Source organism: Lutra lutra, chromosome 14 (assembly GCF_902655055.1).
Source record: "Lutra lutra chromosome 14, mLutLut1.2, whole genome shotgun sequence".
Classification (NCBI taxonomy): Eukaryota; Metazoa; Chordata; class Mammalia; order Carnivora; family Mustelidae; genus Lutra; species Lutra lutra.
In genome coordinates this window covers 79,908,618-79,929,918 of record NC_062291.1, presented here as the reverse complement: position 1 = coordinate 79,929,918, position 21,301 = coordinate 79,908,618, and the positions used below count along the sequence as shown (strand labels likewise).

At 45.6% G+C, this 21,301-nt stretch overlaps 1 protein-coding gene across 9 annotated transcripts in view; it reads right to left on the bottom strand.

Moving 5' to 3' along the window:
- The window catches only part of DMBT1 (deleted in malignant brain tumors 1), an 84,955-nt gene extending 64,709 nt beyond the window's left edge, over positions 1–20,246 (bottom strand). For 7 of the 9 annotated variants that reach the window (XM_047702309.1, XM_047702311.1, XM_047702317.1 and 4 more), the window contains exon 1: positions 4,967–5,057. In XM_047702309.1, coding sequence (XP_047558265.1) covers positions 4,967–5,042 — 76 coding nt within the window. In that variant the 5' untranslated portion in view covers positions 5,043–5,057. Of the gene's footprint in view, positions 1–4,831; positions 4,857–4,966; positions 5,058–20,177 lie in introns of those variants that run through there. The other 2 variants (XM_047702310.1, XM_047702313.1) reach the window with 2 other exon arrangements.
- Positions 20,247–21,301: the final 1,055 nt, after the last annotated feature.

Genomic DNA, 21,301 nt, shown 5'->3' with positions numbered 1-21,301 from the left:
ACTCATTAGCTTTCCATGTTCCAGTGATCTGCCATTTCCTACAGAGTAGCTCACTTCCAAACTGCTCTTTATAGCCCTCCCAAATTCAAAGTGTAGACCGCAATCCTGTTTTCTGAGTCAGCTTCATGGAGGACCCAGAGGAATATAACCATGAAGGAGGGAAGGTGGTTTATTTTCCAATTGTGTTCCCAAAAGTTGTGCCTTGATCATCAGGCCCTGGGAAGAAGGGTGTGGGCAGAATACATGATCCTACCAAGAAGGAAGAGACCCATTTTTTCTGTTCAGTGAATAGTGGATGGCCCTTTCCCCCAATATGCCATGTTGCTACCAAGTGATATTGGTTCTTTTCTGTTGGCCAAATAGGGAGGACAGTGACCCAACTCTTTCCTTTCCATTGCACTCAGTAGCCAGCTGCTACCAGGAAACCTTGGGATTCATGGAATACCTCAGAGAGGGTTGGAATGTGGGTCTTATCGAGGGTAGTGTGTTTCTTCCCATTGAAGATAATCTCAGAGAGAGATAATGGTATATTTCATCCCCACCTAGTGTCATGAGCAGATGACACCAGCATCTTCTCCATGGCTCTAGTTGTGGGAGTTCTAGCCATTGTGAGGGCAGCTCCACAGGCAGGACTCATGCCCAGAGCAGCACACGTTGTCCAGCAGAATTGACCCAGAGCCTTGACCAAATTGGGCACTTCCTGGGGCTGACATGGCCCAGCCACAGCCCAACTGCCTACAGACCACATTGGCATCACTGGAATCCCAGCTGTCATCACACATGGTGCCCCATGAGGTACAAGACCTCCACATGGCCCTGACAACAGTCACCTCCATTCACCAGCCTCAGTTTCAAACCTGACTCAGTTCCCCAGGGATAAAGAACAGAAATCCCCCACCGGGTGTCTCTCAAGGTCATAAGCTAAAAACTTTTGTAAGACTCAGTGACTTCTTTCTGGGTTATGTCTCCTGGGCAGGTTATGACTTTTCAGCATGCCCAGTGGTTAATCTTCAGCACAAGTAAAAGAGCAGAGACATCCTAATCAGCTCAAGGCTGAGGATGCTCCACTAAAAGAAGCACCCCATCACCTGGATGAAGTGTGTGGGGGGTGGACAAGCCTAATCCACCCTGGGCACACCCAGCATGGAGCTCTACAGCTACTGGGGCATGCCAAGACCCGTGCATGAACGGGCAACTTATTGCCTTCTGTGGCATCCTGACTTGTTTCTGCCAACATCCCAGGAAGTGATGCACCTTGGGAAGAAAGGTGCCAGTCCAGCACATGGCCCTCCTCTTTTCAGGGCTCTATCTCATGGCCTGGGAGCCACAAGACCTGCATGGTCCCAGCAGTCCTGGAGAGGCCCCCAGAACTTACACTGAGCACTGTGGGGAAGATCTTTGTAATAAACCCAGGATCTCAGTAGAATTAGTGGGCCATGCTCTAAGATCAGATCTGGGATCTGATCTTCAGAGACTTCTCTCTCTATTCTCAGCTCTACAACCACATACACTCAGGGAAAAGGATAAGGAAAGACACACCCTGAGATGCCTCCTGTCACTTGCAAACCCAAACTTTATTTAGAAGCTGAAAATGATCCTTGGGTGGTGGATTGAAATATTTATCTATATCTGTTGTTGAAGATGCAATGCTGAGGATCCAGGTGGTGGCTGTATATAGTAACAAACGTAATGACTAGAGTCAGACATCATGGAAAACAGCTTTTGAAAACTGTTTTCTGCAAGGTCACATGGGATCTTCCTTTGTGCTATATGTATACAACACCCTTTTAACCCATCTCCCTGTATAAGGGTGAAACCCATGTATATAGTTGGTTCTTCAGAGGGAGAACCAAATAAAATTATTCATTACCTATTGTACTAGTAGCCATAGTATCCTCTATAGTGCTATCTGCATAGACAAATTGTAGAAGGACAGGGAAAAAACAGTAAATGTAAAGTTAGGTCCCCTCTGAGGAGATTCAAGGACTGAAATTAAAGTAGAATCTGCTAAGAGATATAATTTCTGACTCGGATTTTATCTTGTTATGGAACTTTAGAAAAGGGAACAGACCATGCCAACCTCAAACTCTTTCATTCTATAAGGCTCTTTTGGGGGAATATCTCTTTACCAACCTACTGACCTTGATACTCACCATCTCACATGTGACCAGTGCAGGGTTCTATGAATAGATGGGAAAATAACTTTTCTAATCCTTATGCTTCCAATTGATTTCCCTTGTCTAATTGTATTGGCTAGTATCTCTAGTACACTGTTAAATGACAAGAGGCCTGAATGCCATTCTTGCCTTTTTACTTTAGTGAAAATGCTTCTAATGTTTACCCATTAAGTAAGATTATGGCTTTAAAACTATTATTTTCAAATTGCTTCAAGAAACTGTGCTCTTTGCCCCATTTCCCAGTAACAGCCTACTAGGTGTTAGGGCTTCAAGAGAAGATGACCTGATGGCTCCTCTTAGTCCACTGCCACCAGAGCATTAATTGTATGTCTGAACGCCCTGCTGGGCTTCTACATGAGGTTTTTTTTGGATCTAGAGGAAGTATGTCTCCCACCTCCACCCCACAGTTGAGGTTCTGCAAGAGTAGTTCTAGGTAAGGCCTATCTGGAGTCCTCTGTCATAGTTAGATAGCCAAGCCCACTTGCACCCTGGATGGACTAGTTGTGCAAAAGAACTTGTCAGGCCCAGCTATAACTCCTAATACATAGCAGGGCTCTCATGGGAAGCTACTGTAGAGAGGAGTAGATTCTCCTCTTATAGCTGCTGCAAATAAGAATCTTGGGAGAGACATGGTTAAATTATAATAAAGTCAGTCTCATCCTTAGCTCTAGTGACATCCGTGTCCTTAATAATAGGGAATAGAAAACAGTCAAGTCAGACGTCACCCCATGGGCTTTAGGGACAGGAAAGCATAACAGTTGAGGAACAGAAATGCCTGACATGTGTACCATTAAGATTCCCAAATAATCCATACTAACTTCTGGTCAGGGGTCTTCATGGGATGGCTATCCTTCTCTTGTCCTAGGGTCAAAGTTTCCCATAGGATATAGGCAGTGACTTTCCCTCCCAAAGCTCGGGTTGCCAAAAACTTGAGCTGTATTGATTACCTCTCAGCTCTCTCATTGGCAGTGCCTCCAGAGGGGTGGAGGATGCATGGGACCTCTGATGCATCTGCCTTTCCAGGCCCTGCAGCCAGAGACCCAGCACCCCAGTCTGTCCAGGCATCAGCATGCAGTGGTGAGGACCACAAGGGTAGGCACTGAGCATGAGCAATAGGACCCCCCCTAAAGCCTAGACACCAAGCTCGACCTTGGAACTCCCTGGAAGTAGCTGTGCAGGTCTATCTCTTCCCAGTCTCAGGGACATGGCCCATGGAAGGGTTACCCATTTAGGCCTGAGGCCTTGTTCAGAGGTTCCCTCTTGGGAACTGAGCACCCCTATCTCTTAAACCTTTTGTACCTCTTCTAGATCAGAGATGACCTCACGAGTTCAGGTAATGAGGCCATAAGGATCCCACATAAATGCAATGTTACCTTCTGCCTCAGTGGTTGCCAGAGATGCCTCTGTGGGAGACAAAGAAGCTACCGAGTGGAGGACAGAAGAGGTCATTTGACGCTGGCTCTCATTTGAGAAGAGCTGTCCTTCTGCTTCCTCAGCTGAAACAAGGGCTGGATGCAGTGACCCTACCCACTGCTAAAAGTCTGCGTTTCTTACTTACAAGACAGAGTTCATCTCTCTGCCATTTTGCCAGCCCTTATGCAATGCTGGAATGCCACCAGAGATGTTTTTTGCTCCTGTCATCAACCTCCCATCCCTCTGCATCCGCTGTCTCCAACAAAAAATCACCCCATTGATGAACAGCCCCACCTGATTAACAAGCTCACATTTCAAATTCCAACTTCTTATTTCTATAGCTTATCTACCCCCTCAGATGAGAAATATCTACCATTGCTGAGAATTCCTGGAAGGTGGCCCCAACTAAGAAGAAAGGCAGTTTTCAAGGAGGCATCCCCAAATGCTAAAATAAACCCACTCCAAAGTGATTGCTTGGAGGGCCATACTCTCTGGCAGAAGCCATTCTCATGTCATAGTTGGATTATCAGGGTCACATCCCGTGCATGGTGGCATGTACACATACTAATCCACAGAGCAAATGCCAGAGGTCTCTCTAAAGATGGACAACTCAACTAGGAAACCCCCTTTGGGGGACACAGTGACTGTTATCTTCAGAGTTTCCTTGTGGATTAAAGGACCGCTTGGTATGTGACCACCAACCAGCCTTCTGTGAACAAAGGAGAAAGTCAGCATTGGGTTTCCCTAGGTTGGGTCAGGAAGAATTTCTCTCTTCCATTGCAGGTGTATATATATCTCTAGCAGGTCATTTAATCCCCAATAAAGAGAACATACTGTTTACTTCTCTGTTTGATTTAGATTTAAGTTTTAAGGACCAGACTTCTCTGGTCCTTCTCTCCTGACTGTAAAAGGAGGAGAAAATGCCATGTAGAAAGGTATTTTGTCACCCCAGGGCAGGATCCTCAGAACAACGCCACTGGGTGAAGGCACTGGCAAACTCTGGAGAAGGCTGAGGTTGAAAGCCGCTTCCACCACTTCCCCAGCTTTAGGACTCCAGGCAAGCTACTTGCCCTCTCTGAGCCTCCATTTATCTGAAAAGGGACCTGCCCTCTAACATCACATAAGACATGACCTAGAGTAAAGCAGGTAAAATACAAAGCACTGTCCACATGCAAGGGGATGTTAGATCAGCAGGAGCCCCTATTGTCCAAGTGGCATGGTTAAGGTGAGGGCAGCTCTACCTGAGCACATGACTCTGGCATCTTCCCTGTGGCCACATTTGTATTTGTACCACCCGCTGTGGGAGCAGCTTGACAGGTAGGGCTCCCATCCTGAGCAGTATACAAAGCCCAAGAGAATGTTCCCCGAGCCCTGACCAAAGTGGGCCCTGCCTGGTGCCGACACTGCAAGGCCACAGCCGAGCTGCCGACAAACAACATCTGCGTCCTGCATGTCCCAGTCGTCACCACACACGGTGCCCCAGTAGCCTTGGTGCAGGACCTCCACACGACCCTGACACCGGTCACTTCAATTCACCAGCCTCAGAGGCAAACCTGCATTGACACGATAGAAAGCCCTCATCCACTCTCTCTGCCTCCCTGGTTTTCACTCACCAGCACCCCCTGGTCTCCTCCTTCCTCTCACCACCGCCCCATCTCCTTCACCTGTTTTCTCCCCCCACCACACCTTAAATGTTGCTGCTCTGCCAAGCACTGTCTTAGGTCTCTTCTCATGCTGTCTTCCCTCTGAAAGAGCTCATGTACTCTGAGAACTTTCTAGAAAGAAGACCCCAAAATCCACCTCTCCCATGCTGATCAGCCCTTACAACCCCAGCCAAGCTCTAGACCAACATTTCCAGTGGCCTCCTGGACATCCACCCCATGTCCCAAACCCAACACAGTCTCTTTCTTCCACTTGAATCAACAGTGTCACCATGCTCCACAAGAAATGTGTTGGGAATCTGGTTGTTATATTTGATTCCTCCCCTTCTGTACTTCTTATATCTAACTTATCAACAAGATTGTCTTTCTTTTTATACACACCACCATTTTGCTAGATTAGATCTTCTTATTCTTGAACCTGGCCTACTCCAGGGGCCTGCCTGTGGATCTCCCTTTCCCTGCCCCTCCCTCTGTAATCCATCCACATTGGTGGATTCAATAAGCATTTATGGAATGTTTACTCTGTGCCCACTCCTATGCTGACAGGATTTACCTCTCTCCCCTAGAATGTCCCAAGTTTTACCTTATAAAATGTGGATATGTTCAACTCACTTCCCTACTCAAAATGCCTCAATGTACTTTCCACTGCCATCAGGGTCAAGTCTCAGCACTCATCCAAGAGTGGGCCTCAACTCACCTTTCAAGCCTCCTGTGAGGGCTGACAGAGCCCGAGTGCCACCGTAATGGGCACCATGCTCCTGCTTGACACAAGCCCGCTAAACCACCTCCACTAATTATGCAAGCAAAACAGAGAACGGGTCTTGAGAGATCCAGCCCAACATCATGACAGCATGCGGTGAGTCCTAGGTATGGCTTTTCAGTGGTTAGTTTGAATTTATGAGAAATCTAGGGTCAGGGAGTGACCAGAGAGGTTGGAATGAGATGTAAGATGAGGGGACAGGTGGTTTCTGTGGTTGTTGTAATGAAAAGCCAACTGGGCTCCTTCTCGAGTGCTCCCAAGGTGCACTGCAGGCCTCCTCAGCCCTTCCTGCTGTCCTCTTTGGTCACTCCTGTGAATGTCCCTGAAGAAGAGCTCTCAGTCTCCCTGTATCAACCTGCCCTTTGCTGGGTGTCAATCATCAGAAAGCTCTGTTAAAGCCTCTCCCAGGTCACTTCTGGACTCTCAGAGCATGCTCTGAATGGGCAGGGATTAGCCTCAACAGAGCCAAGAATTCCATGTCAGGGTCCACTGTCCTAAGAGAGCATATCAAGGTCTGACATATCAAATTCAGTGCAAAGTGTGTGGATTCCCTCAGAGGATGAGGAGAGATGGATAGATTTAGTAAGAATAGTGGACAGAGGCAAAGGTGCCTGTTCTGAGTTCAAATTTCTGCCCAGACACTTAGTCACCATGTGACCTTGGACATATAGCTGTTTACAAGTGACCTAACTATGCCACAGTTTCCCCATCTGCAACTTGGGGGTAATAATACTGCTTACCTCAAAATGTTGGAAAGATTTCATGACCATAGTGCTTACTATGTGCATTTGTTGAACCCTTATTATGCACCAAGCAGTATATTAAATGATTTTTTTCTATATTAACTTATTTGGTATATGAAAATAATTTTGCGCATGGTACACAACAAATGTTTGTGGGATGTTAGCAATCTTCCAGATAACTGTCACTAGTGGTAAGAAGAGGCACTGGCTTTTTATCATCCATGTCTCCTGACACAAAGCTGAAGCTAATCCCATGCACCAAATGATTGAGAGAAAGAGAGAAGAAGGAAGGAAAGTGACAGATGAGACTGGCTGAGTGTGCATCTGGGACATGCCTAGGGTCTCAGCATCATCTGACCCCTTCCTTCCCATCCCTGCGTTCCAAAGGGCAGGCATTTGTTCTGTGGCCCAAACTGTACTCAGCCTCAACAAGCCATGAGCAACAGCAGAACTGACTGGCCTTGCCAGTAAGCAAACCTCTAGGAAGACAAGTAAAGAAAAAAAGGTCTTCCCATAGTCTGTAGTTGAGAAGCTCCCCAGACCTAGAAAGGAAACAAATTCATCTTGGAATGGAGGTTCCACTCTTTGTAAATGATCTACAGTCACAGAAATTGACTTGAGTATCACCTTACGATCGTGCCAGGGGGCACGGTGGCTCACTCTTGGGTCTGTGCCTCCTGCATTCTTGCAAAGTGTTCTGGATTTTGCAATAGTAGATTACAAGTGGGTTGGATGTGGGGTGTTGAATAATTTTAGATGCAATAAAGTACATGTCTTTTTACTCTGTCTCCTAATGCTACAATTTATAGTCACAGGATGTAATCTGTGCTCAGAAGAAGGGCAGGACAAGAAAAGGCAGTTCAGACTGGTTGTCAAGGACTCTGGATGCCAGTTAATCCTCACTCCAGTCTGAAATTTGAGCAGAGTTAGCATTTGGAATAGCCACACAGAGTCTCCCTAAATAAGTACATATTTTGTTGTCCGATATCCTGAGAAATTTTTAATGTATTTTGAACAAAGCCAACATGCAGAGGACCCTGGGTCTTTATTATCCGTGAGACCACTCTAAAGCACTCTAAGCCCCTCCACTTCAAGTTAACCCTTAGGACACCTTCAAGGTCCATCAGACTCAATTTTATTTCTCGAGTTTCTTTTTCCAGCAGGTCTCACTCTGTGAGGATTGATATTTTGTGACTTTTACATGTTTCAAAAGGTCTTCCAAAGAACAAAAAGAATATTCATTCGTGTAAAGAAAATAGAATAAAAATCATTGTATCTTATAGTCACTATATGGATTCTTTGGATCCTTCTATAAATCCAAAATACATTACAAGCTCTTAATGATCCCATTTTTCCTATAGCTTGAAATAATCTGCTATTTCATCATTCAAGGTCCATCATTACTCATTAATTATTAACTATCACTAAAAAAGAGTTATATAATAAGACAGTGAGAGAACGATAGCATTATCTAGAAGAAAGATGAAGTGGTAAGATAGGTCATCATTCTTCAGTGCCCCAAATACCACATTACCTTTCAAGAAGGTATTTTTTAAAAAGACTGGAGGCACTGTCTTTGTAAGATACTTTCAGCGTTCATTGACTGCAGTTAAGAACTTACACATTTTCATTGTCTATTACCAACAGCAAAGAGAAGAAAATTGACAATGAAGATGTTTCACAAAAACTAGATGAATCAGAAGAGGAATGTAAAGAGATAGAGAGTAGCCCCGTAGATGCTAACAATAATTGTGAAATTGCTTGTACATCTGAAATCTCAGAATCTGGGCCTTCAGTTGATAATATCCTAGATGAATTTCCTCAAATTCAAAAATAAAGGAGTCACTAATATAATTTTAAGTACAAAAATAAAATATACTGCTCCCAGAGTGCCTGAGTGGCTTAGTTGATTAAGCATCTGACTCTTGATTTCAGCTCAGTTCATAATCTTAGAGTCATGAGATTGAGCCCCACATCAGGTTCCAAGATGGGCATGGAGCCTGCTTAAGGTTCTCTCTCTCCCTCCCCTTCTGCCCCTCCTCTCTCTCTCTCTTTTTTTCTCTTCCCCCTCTCTAAAAATTAAATAAATAAATAAATAAATAGTGCTCTCAACCACTTCAATGGAAAGGATTTCCTTGGTGATATTTTGCAGCAAGATCTCAGACTATCCCCTTTTGCTAAAAGGACATACGATGGTAACTTTTATTTTTTCTAATGCTTATATACCAAAATCTACTTGCTAAAAGGGGATTGCTAGGTTTAAATTCTTATTAAAAATTCCAATGAGGTTATTTTCATGATCCCTTTTTTCTTACTTCCTGGTATAAGGAAAGTTAAGGCATCCACCAAACTCAGATTCCTTGTAAATGTGAGTCCTGCCAGGAGCAAGTCAGAGGTTCACAGGTTGGAATCTCTCTGGTAAAACCAAGAGGTCAATGAGGGGACTTGATGCCAGAGAACTATGCCATTTGTCTCAACATATGGACCCTTGAATGTGGGGTCCACAATGCACTTCCCAGCTGCCCTACTTCATGTTGTTGATGGCCCAGTAAGAGGGCAAGTAAAGACATGTGGCTGCACATGCCTGAGGATGATGAAGCAATATGAGATAGAAACAGAGCAAGAACATTCCTCCAACACAGGCCACAAACCTAGGAAATATCTGTATCAGAACATCCCCACCTCATTTCTGACCATAATCATACAATTTCCAACACTCACTGTCTTTTTTTTTTTTATTTGACAGAGAGAGAGAGAGAGATCACAAGTAGGCAGAGAGGCAAGCAGAGAGAGGAGGAAGCAGGCTCACTGCTGAGCAGAGAGCCCGATGCGGGGCTCGATCCCAGGACCCTGAGATCATGACCTGAGCCGAAGGCAGAGGCTTAACCCACTGAGCCACCCAGGTGCCCCCAACACTCACTGTCTTAAGTGCTTCACCCACATTGTCCCTCTTGGTCCTCATGGCAACTCATAAAGGTGGGTTTCCCTCCTCTCACACAGAAGTAAACTGAAGCACTTGGAGGTAAAATAAGTTGGCCAAGGTACTATTCTTATTTCCATTTCCCAGATAGAGAAATCAGTTTGGAGAACAGGGGTCATTGCTATTAATACTCTGCCCTGAGCCATGTAATACCCATTATCTCCTGGAGCCCACCATCCCCACTCCTCAGCAAGCAGATGACCCTGGCGTCTCTCCCATGGCCATAGGCAGGATTCATTTCCTGAACAACACACGTCATCCAGGACAGTCTGTCCTGAGCTCTGTCCAAACTGTGACTTCCTCAGATCAAAGCCCTTCAAGGGCTTTCCATGTATCATCCTAGTTAATCTTCAAAATAACCCGTGGGAAAACCAAGGCTCAGGAAGGTGACCCAAGACCGATCGACTGGTAAGTGATGAGGGGCAGGACTTTGTACTGAGGCCATTGCTGTTAACCATTTCACAGTTTGGTAGATATATATTTAACAATTGTCCTGTGTGGCCCAATCATAAGGTCTGCCATCTTGCACAAGCAAGCACACTCATGCACACACAGGACTGTAATAAGACCAAGAAATGGCAGAAGAAGTTAGCACTTAAAGCATCAATGGAGGTAGAAGTTTCCACTGTTCTCCCAACACTTGATAAAAATCTAGGAAAGAAGAGGAATAGTAACTGATTATACCCAGAGAGCTTTAGTTAAATGCTCCTGTCCCCACCTGCCTTTACTGTCCTGCTGAGTGGTTGCAAACCCCCCTGGGGGACACCCGGGGAGACAGAGATCTTAGGAAAGAGGTGTGGCTGGGCACTGGCTGGCATGGAGACTCCAGGCCTGTCTTCTGGTCTGTGTGGAACCTTGTGAGGAAGGGGCTGAGGGCCCAGGTGGGCCCCATCAGAAGAGGTCCTTCCTTGTCCTACATCTAAGACCCAGCAAGGTTCTCTGCAGCAGTCCCTCATAGGCCCTTGGGGGTAGATGTGGGCCCTAAAACCACCAGGAGTTTAGAGTTACCTGTTGATGTCTGTGTCCTCTCAAAAGTGTTTCCTGCGATGTTTGTCCTTGATCTTGCTGAGAAAGACTAAGGGCCAAATGAGAGCTCTTCTGAAAACAAGCATTAGATCTGACCACCTAGCTATTTCAAGCAGGGGAGGGGGCTGCATCAGACTTGACTTTGGAGGGTTATCTGGGCCTCATTCACTAAATAATTCACTCATCAGGTATGGATTAATCCCTGACTGCCCAGGAGACACTGCCCTGAGAGTCAGGGAGGAGGAAGGGATCCATCAGCGAGGCAAGGCTCAGTCCTCTGGAGCTCAGAGGCGACTTGGCAGGCAGACTTGGTAGCTAGTACTCTGGTCTTGCGCTGGCAGGAACACGGGGTACAGGGGGTTGGGAACCTCAAAGGGAGCGATTCATAGGCTTAGAAGAGAAGCAGGAGGATTCCAGACAGGGTCAGATATTTCCTCTAGACTTGAAAGAAGGCATACACATATGTCAAGAAAAAAATGGAGCAAAAGGATTGTCAAATAAAATACAGGATGCCCAGTTACATTGGGATTTCAAATAAACAAGGATATGTCTTCATATAAGTATATCCCAAATATTCTATGGGACATATTATACTAAAAAAAATCTTTTTATTTGAATCTCAGATAAACAATGAATACTTCTTTAGTATAAGTATGTCCCGAATATATTTGCTTGAGACACACTTACACACAGACACGCAAAACAAAAACTTCTTTTTCCTTATAAATCTGAAGTTCATATTGAACTGAGTGCGTTGTATTTTTATTTGCAGTACCTGAATATTCTAGCAGAGATGCACCCAGTAGGTGGACAGTAAATAAGAAGTTCCCTTCACTGACCTTTATTTAAGCTCCTCGCCGGTCAACTAATGCTCTCCATCCTCCCTGTAAACCTACTGATCACGAGCTCTGGTAGGCTGTTTTCTAGCCTACCTGGGCAACTTCCATTCCAACCAGCTTCATTGTACGATGAGCTAGAGGCAGGTATGAGCCCTGAACTTGCTTATGACAGCCGTCCTTGGCATTAAAATCAGTTAAATATTAAGTAAATCAAAGAAATGTGGGCTAAAAAAAGAAAGATGGCTTTCTATACAATAAGGCTGAATGCTTTGCAAATAAAACCCGGTTGCTAAAAAAGAAACCAGGCAGGTGGGACAGGGAAGAGTGACAGAAAAACGTACAACAGTCCTTCGGGGCTCACACCACTTTGCAAGTGTCTTTTGTTTCACGCTCCCCTTTGGAGAAACAAAAACTAGAAATTACAGATATGCCATATGGGTATGCCTTATGTAAGAGAGACATTGCAGAACCACAGAAGATCCGTCCTGGGAGAAAAGCCTACAGCAACAAACTGGTTACTCAAAGTGTACTGATGTGTCTTCAGTTAAAACAAAACACTTAAAATTTGTATGTATCATATTTTATGGTTTCCCATTTTAAATGACATTTTTGAGTAACCAACAAACTACCTTTCCCAGTCACTTTAGAAATAGTTATTTTAGGGGCGCCTGGATGGCTCAGTCGGTTAAGTATCTGACTCTTGATTTCAGCTCAGGTCATGATCTTGAGGTCCTGGGATCGAGCCCCACATCACGCTCTGCACTGCACTGGGCATGGAGCGTGCTTGAGATTCTCTTTCTGCCCCCTCTGCCCCCCTCCTCGCCCCGGCTCACACTCTCTTTTTTCTCTCTCTCTTTCTTAAAAAAAAAAAAAAAGTATTTCAAAGCAGCTGTTCTTCAAGAGGGGGCAATGAATCAGCAGCAGCAGTCATCACCCAGAACTTCTTAAAACTACAGATCCTTAGGGCTCCCTCAGACTTACAAATCAGGAGCTCTGGAGGCGGTGCCCAAATATGGGTTGTAACAAGCACTCCAGGTGATTCTTTTCTTTTTTAAGATTTTATTTATTTGACAGACAGAGATCACAAGTAGGCAGAGAGGCAGGCAGAGAGAGAGAGGAAGGGAAGCAGGCTCCCCAATGAGCAGAGAGCCTGATGTGGGCCTCGATCCCAGGACCCTGAGATCATGACCTGAGCCGGAGACAGAGGCCCAACCCACTGAGCCACCCAGGTGCCCCGCTCCAGGTGATTCTGATCTGAGTTGCACTGAGTTGCAGCCTATGTAAGGGAAATATAACAGCAGTTTCAACCACTTACAGAGACCCTACCGGACGCTGGACGCCTCAGGCAGGGGGAGATCTGACACGGCACGGTGCCTCCACCATCCTTCGTCCTTCACAAGTTTGCTCTAGTGGGTGACATGGCCACGTAACCAGCTAGAGGGCAAGGGACTTCGGTTGACGGGTGCCCAGGGTCTGGCGGAGATCATATGTGGTTCCCTGGTACTACTCCAAGAACTACATGTAGACGTGGGCCAGGCAGGGGAGAAGACAGGGCTTACAGTGGGCTCTGAGGAAGTTGGGACACTATGAATTAAGGGCTCCTTCCAAACAGTGTTATAAGAATAAAAGTACAGGGCCACCTGGCTGACTCAGTTGGTAGAGCATCTAACTCTTGATCCCAGAGCTGTGAGGTCAAGCCCCCACATTGGGCATGAACCTCACTTTAAAAATATAAAAAATAAAAGAAAGAATAAAAAGAATAAAAACACAAACTCCATGCAAAGCTTCTTGGCAATCTCCTGCAGAGGAAGAGCTTGATGAACCAGCTTTCTGAATGGAAGGACTGGATATAGAAATGTCAGTCACTGTAAACCAACCCACAGGCTTACTATAATTCCCGTTCGAAGGTTTTTCTTTGATTGAGTGGTTCTTTAAAAAAGGGTGTCAAAGTTCTTTAGGAAAAATTAACAGGCTAAAGATAAGTTCTTGAAAAGGATTAGATTCTGACACAGCGAAGTGGGGCTGGTGGGAGTGGGACTTGTACACCCAGGACTTGGGACAGGGGTCAACGGGTTCAAATTCTAGCTCCGCTGTTCATTCGTTCTCTAAAGCCGAGCAAGGCATTAACCTCACTTGACCTCAATTTCCTTATCTGTAAAAGTGAAGTACACGAACTACTTCATAAGGTTATTGTGAAGACAAAACCAAGTAAAAAAATACATCACGTGTTTAAGATAGTGTCTCTCATGTAGCTGGCATTAAAAAAAAAAAGCATTAGCTCAAAAATATTCAAAATAAAGCAATGTGAATTAAAATATAGAGAAAAAGGTGCCTGGGTGATCCAGTTGGTTAAGCATCCAACTCTTGACTTAATCTCAGGGTCCTGAGATGAGCCCTACAGTGGGGTCCATGTTGTGCATGGAGCCTCCTTAAGATTCTCTCTCTCCTCTCCCTCTCCCCCTTCCCACCCCTGCTTGCATCTCTATTATATATGTGTGTGTGTATGTTATTTTATATATATACGTATAATTTTAAAGATTGACACCACACCAAAAAGCAAAATAATTTTTAGAACTAAAAAACTAGATATTTAAACACACAAAAATAAGAAATTAGTTAAATGTTTATCTGATTTCTGTAAGAAATGTCTAGATTTAAAATCAGTAGGAAATTACAAAAGAAAACAGCAAGAAATTTAATTACATAAAAAATAAAAAATATTTGTTCAGGAAAAAATCAAAATCCAAAATTAAAGGCAAATAACAAACTGGGAAAATACCTGTCATCAATATAATGGACAAAGTATTCATGATCAATTCATATACAAAGTTTATGTAAATTGACAAGGAAGATATCAACTTTCAAAAATATTGGACAATACTTTTTTAATATACAGACAATATACTTTCCTTTTCTCAAGGAAAGAGAACGTAAATGGCTTGAAAATGTTCACCCTCACTGTAAGCGAAGAAGTGCAAACTGAAATAACTCTATACCATTTTCATCCAGCAATTCAGCCAAGATTTTTGAGCTATAATATTCGGATCTAGACAAAGTGTAGAAAATTGCCACTTTTGTATTTTACCGATAGGGGAAAGAATGGGTACACGTCTGGGGAAATAATTTATCAACATGTTTTAGAAGCATTAGAAGTAATCAACTCCTTGACTCTGTAATTCCGCTTCAAAGGATATAGACAAAGGAGGGGCGTCTGGGTGGCTCAGTTGGTTAAACATCTGCCCAACTCAGGACACAATTGGATCCCGGGGTTCTGGGATTGAGCCCCGCCTCAGGCTCCCCGCTCAGCCTGCTTCTCCCTCTCCTTCTGCCTCTCCTTATCCCCTCCCCCACTAACCTGCTCGTGCTCTCTCTCTCAAATTAATAAAATCTTTTTAAAAAGAGAGAGAATATAGCCAAAGGAAATAATGATAATTTCTACAATGTCAACAAAGATGTGTGGGCATTGACAGTACTGCCCATTACATAAAGAACCTGAAAGGGGTACAAGAAAAAGGGAGGGTTTAGTAAAAAGGTACAAATTTCTGCTATGAGTAAGGTCTGAAAATCTAATGCAAACATGGTGGCTACAGTTGATCACACTGTATCTCACAACTGAAATTTATTAAGGGAATAGAACTTAAAAGTTCTCATCAAAAAAATAAGTAAATAAAATGGAAAGAGATAAACTCGTGGGGTAATGCATGTGTTAACTCAGTGGGGGGCCTCTTTACAATGGATACTTCTGTCTAATCACCATGGGGTGCACTTCAAATATCCTATAACTTTATTGATAATCATACCTCAATAAAGCTGAAAATTTTTTAAAGATTTTATTTATTCATTTGAGAGAGAGAGAGCAGAAGCAGGGGGAGAGGCAGAGGGAAAGGGAGAATCAGGCTCCCCACAGAGCTGGCAGCCTGACTTAGGGCTCCATCCCAGGACGTGGAGATCATGACCTGACCTGAAGGCAGAGGCCCAACCGCCTGAGCCACCCAGGTGCCCCTAAAGCTGAAACTTTTAAAAAAGGAGAAAATCTAAAATGACCTCAATGTCCAAAAACTATGAATGGCATGTTAGAATGTTCAGAATGTGAAGATAAATTATAGAAAAACTGTATGTTACATTATATCACATGTATCTTGAAAGGAACACATATTTTAACAACAGCCATCTTGAGTGATGGATTTGGGATGTTATTACTTTCTCTCTCATTTTTCTCTAGTTCCTGCCTTTTCTGCACTAACCGCACATTAGGAGTTGTGATTTGAAGTGGAAGGTGGAGATGGGGTGACAGGTTTTGTGGGAGGCAGTCTTTTCAGTGCAGAAGGAATTGGAGTTGCCCGCTGACGGACAAGAACAAGGGTGAAATGGAAATTGAAGACCAAGGAAGAATATAAAACTGATGGTAGAGAGCAGCAGACAAGAAGGAAGGTCAAAGGGAAGAAGCAGAAGAGGAAGTGAATATTTTTGAGCAAGCTCTGTATTCCCAGCATGGAGCTAAGTGCTGACACGTAGACCCCAATTTACAAAATCTGTTACAGTACAAGTGTTGTGCACTTCTATTCTATAGCTGGAAATCCAAGACTTAGAAAGTAAAACAGCTTGTCCAAAGTCACACAGCTTACCAAGAAGGGAAACTCATGTCTGAGGTCAAGAGCCCTGAGCAAGGATGCCACGGAACTCCACTGTGTGCGCCTCCCAATTCAGATGAAAATGATGAGATTCCATTGCCATGTGTCAAAAAAGCAAAACACCTTGAAGTAATAATACACAGTAATGTGGGTAATATTGCTCCCCATAAACCATACACAAAGACACAGAAATCCTACTCGGGACCGAGCCTGGGGACATGCCTTTGGAGACGGCTCACGGGCACAAGCTCTCTCTGGCAGAGCTGGCCCTGCACCAGGCATCCAGGTTACTCCCTTATGTTCAGCAGGAGCCAGGCATGTTGGAGGCTCTTGGCCACGCAAGGTGCTGTGCTGGGTACTGAATGAGCAAAGCACAGTTCTTGTCCTCTATGAACCCCCAGCATAGCAGGATCCCTAGAGAAAATTCACAGATAATTTGGTGCAAGTGTTAAGATGTCATGGGAGAAAAAGAGTGATGACCATAGGATGACACCGTCCATGTATATAGTATGTGTGTCTATATGTGTCTGTGGTTTTGTGTGTGTCAGAGTGTGTGTGTGTGTGTGTGTGTATGTGTGTGTGTGTTTCAAGATTTTATTTATTTATTTGGCAGAGTGAGAGACAGCGAGAGAGGGAACACAAGCAGGGGGAGTAGGAGAAGGAAAAGCAGGCTTCCCCCTGAGCAGGAAGCCCAATGAGGGGCTTGATCCCAGCACCCTGGGACCATGACCCAAGACGAAGGCAGATGCTTAATGGATGGAGCAACCCAGGTGTCCCGTGTGTGTGTGTGTGTGTGTGTGTGTGTGTGTGTGTGTGTGTTGAGAGTGTATATCAAGGAAGGAGAGGATGGGCAGTGTCCATGGTACTTAAAAAAAGACTGTTCAGGTGAAGGGAACAGCATGAATGCAGTCAACAAGGCAAAGAGGCAGGACTACTGGAGTGGGGGAGGCAGGGAGTACAGATTGTTTGTACCAGACAGTGAGCTCCAAGGTATCCTGCAGAACAAATAAAATCTCGGGGTCAAAAACAGTGTGGACCGTGTGGGGAACAGCAACACAGGTGGGAGATGCCCAGCAAGATGTGGAGACACATGGGGCTGGAGAAGACAACTGAGCAGGACTGAGGGTCCTGGATGCCAGGCCCCCCCACCAGGACTCAGTCTGACACACCGCCATGAGCTTTCTCCTCATTCTAGAACATCCAGCAGACTGAGATCAGGCTAAGTCCCAGGATACCCATGGTGAGTTTGCATAATAAACATCTGCTGAAGAAAGGAGAGCTTCTCCAGAGGGTAGCCTGGTGGCCTGTTATTTAAATGATTCAGAAGTGCCCCCCCACCCCGGTCCAAATGCCACCCACATGAAACACATTCTCCCAACATCTGAATGTCCCTTCATTCGATTTCCTCCTTCTTATTTAAGGCATTAATCATTGCAAAACCCCTGCTAAGCTGTGGAAAAGGTGCATACAAGGTTGAACAATCTGTTAGGAATTCATTTGTAAGCAATTGTTGCTTCCTCGTTTTGCAAATCATTGGCCTGCAAGAAATGGGACCCGAAGCAGTGATGTTAAAATTTTTCTTGGAATAACTTTGGAGTTAGAGACAAGTTGCGGAGCTAATACAGAGAGAGAGATCCCACACACCCTACCGCCGCTCCCCAGAAGGTATCCAGGGAGACCGTGATGCATTTGTCATGGTGCTGGACCAGCCCTTGATCACTCCCCACGCACTGAACTCTGCCTTTATGTGGATTTTACCAGCTTTTCCTTTTCCTGTTCTAGGATCCAATGCAAGACACCACCTTGCACTTGGGAAGTGAGGTTTGGGTACAACGTTGGGACCTAGCACAGTAACAGTGAGTGGCTCCCAGGCACCCTGTCTGTGCCAGAAGCTGCTTGCTGGCCTCATGTCCACACCACCTGGGAGGTTGGAACAAGGTCCCAGATGAGATGAGCAAACGAAGGCTTGGAGGGGTCCCAGAGCCAGTAAGTGACAGCACCAAGGACGTGGCTAGAAGAGGCAGGGTCTCCACGGCTCGTCCCGCCCAGCACGACCCTGGGGGCACTGAGCTTTTTCTCAAGGGCATGTGCAAGGACCAGAGCTGAGGACCGTGCCAGCTGCCATGGCCCTTCTGGCGCCCGGCTCCCGCGTCCCGCCCTGGGGCTCCAGCGTGAGGCAAACGCCAAGGGTCATCTCCTCGGCTCTCTGCATGGAGCAACAGGGTCGTTGGGCCGAAACTGCTACCCGCGTGCCAGTCGACCAGCTCCAGGGTGGAATCCTGGCCCAGCCGCTCACTGCGGCCGACCTGAGACAAGCCACGCACCCTTCCTGGGGCTGTTGCCCGCATCTGCATGTGGAAGTGGTGACCCCGAGCTCTGGGGTGGTCAGCGGATTGAGACAGGAGGACACAGGCACGCTGTTCCGCTGGGCACTCCGGACGGAGAAAGCACTTTGGGGAGGTCCGCTCCCACGTCTAAACTGCAAGCGTGGGCACGCATGCGTGTGCGTGTTCGTGCGCATGCCCAGAACGTCGTGGGAAAACCACACGTTCCCGCGATCCACGAGCGCTGCTGCCCTCACCCCCTCTGTAGATGAGAACGGGGCTGCTCGCACCCTGTCCCTCAGGGGCCAACTTAAATCCCGCCTCACCTTTCAGAGCCAAAGCAAGCCCAGCGAATCCACACTCTGGAGATGAAAGCTAGAGCTGACAACACTGCCTGGCCATTTTCAAGTATTTTGATGGAGACACAATTTCCAGCCCCCAGATGGCCCCCGAGCCAGTGCCCACTGGTGTCCCCCCGACAAGAAAAGGAGGTGGGCATCCTCTGTCCACCCGCCCACCTGTGACACGATGCCAGCCGCCCACATCACACAGAGCAGACACAGCCCCATCACCTGCACCAGTGCGGGGGCGGGGGGGGGGGGGGGGGGGGGGGGTGTTCCTTATGGGGTGCTGCTTTCATGAAGGCAATTTCCCAAACGAATCTGCATCTCCAGAGCTTCCCCAACAAAACCTGGGGGTAGGACTGAGAGTTCTGGAAGTTCTCTAGAAATTAGGGTACTTTTGCCCTGTCTTCTGAAATTCATGAATGTAGCAAAAGGTGACACCAAAGAAAGCAGGAGGGAGGTAGAAGAGAAGAAGGAAGGAAGAAAGGAAGGAAGGAAGGCAGAGAAAGGAGTGGGGGGGAAGGAAGAGAAAACAGAACGGAGGAACTGAGGCAGAGACAGAGACAGAAGGGGAGTGACACAGGTAGCTCACAGGCAGACTGGCTAGCCGGCCAGCTCACATAGTTTCTCCCCACATCGACACTGAGAGGCCACAGCCACATTGACTTGCCAGTGGCCCTTTTGTGTACATTCAATACCTTCACACCCTAAGCTTCAGATCATTTATCTAAAGCAGAAAGTGACAGCCACAAAGTTGGAGTCTTAATGATCTTGTCTGTGCTCAGCAACCTGACCTGAGTTTGCTTGGTAAATACTACCAAGCCATAGACACCTGCAGAAAGAAACCACGTAATGAGTGTCTTCAGGGGCCATCTTACTGCCCATTTTAGAGTACACAAACCACGTCCTTAACCAGCAATGTCAAAGTTTTAGAGTCTATTAATAGTACACATGCACTTTTCCTTAACTTCAGGGATTTTTCTACGGCAAATCAATCATTTCCTTAGTTGAGCTACTCCTCGGAACATCGACATAATGATTGACTTTTTCTAATTACACCCATTGTATTTCTCAGCCAAAACAGAACCAAAAGCCACAAACAAACAAACAAACAAAACAAAGCAATACTTGCAATGACAATTATGAGCAAAGCATTGCCTCCTCTTTGGTACAAAACCCCTCCCACGATGGAAAGTCTAGCACCAGGGAATAAATAGAATCTGCCATGACTTGGATTCTAAGAGTGAAATTAACAAATAGCAGAGATAGATATATATACCTGTAGATAGAACTGGATCCAGTAAAAGACATATTTCAAGGATGACTATGGAGATCCCCATTTTACTGGGCTCTTCTCAATTAGAATAAAAATACCTTGACATTTATAGGTTCCCTGCTGAAAGGAGGCGTGTCCCCAGGGTGGTATATTTCTATTGCTGCCATAAATCAGTGTAAAGGAAGAGAGAACTTGAGTTAACAGTCGATGGGGAAAGGGAAATTGAAGATCAAGGAAGATAATGAAAATAATGGTAGAGAGCAGCAGAGGAGGAGGAAGGTCAAAGGGAAGAAGCAGAAGAGGAAGTGAATATTTTTGAGCAAACTCTGTATTCCCAGCATGGAGCTAAGTGCTGACACGTAGTACCCCAATTTACAAAATCTGTTACAGTACAAGTGTTGTGCACTTCTATTCTATAGCTGGAAATCCAAGACTTAGAAAGTAAAACAGCTTGTCCAAAGTCACACAGCTTACCAAGAAGGGAAACTCATGTCTGAGGTCAAGAGCCCTGAGCAAGGATGCCACGGAACTCCACTGTGTGCGCCTCCCAATTCAGATGAAAATGATGAGATTCCATTGCCATGTGTCAAAAAAGCAAAACACCTTGAAGTAATAATACACAGTAATGTGGGTAATATTGCTCCCCATAAACCATACACAAAGACACAGAAATCCTACTCGGGACCGAGCCTGGGGACATGCCTTTGGAGACGGCTCACGGGCACAAGCTCTCTCTGGCAGAGCTGGCCCTGCACCAGGCATCCAGGTTACTCCCTTATGTTCAGCAGGAGCCAGGCATGTTGGAGGCTCTTGGCCACGCAAGGTGCTGTGCTGGGTACTGAATGAGCAAAGCACAGTTCTTGTCCTCTATGAACCCCCAGCATAGCAGGATCCCTAGAGAAAATTCACAGATAATTTGGTGCAAGTGTTAAGATGTCATGGGAGAAAAAGAGTGATGACCATAGGATGACACCGTCCATGTATATAGTATGTGTGTCTATATGTGTCTGTGGTTTTGTGTGTGTCAGAGTGTGTGTGTGTGTGTGTGTGTATGTGTGTGTGTGTTTCAAGATTTTATTTATTTATTTGGCAGAGTGAGAGACAGCGAGAGAGGGAACACAAGCAGG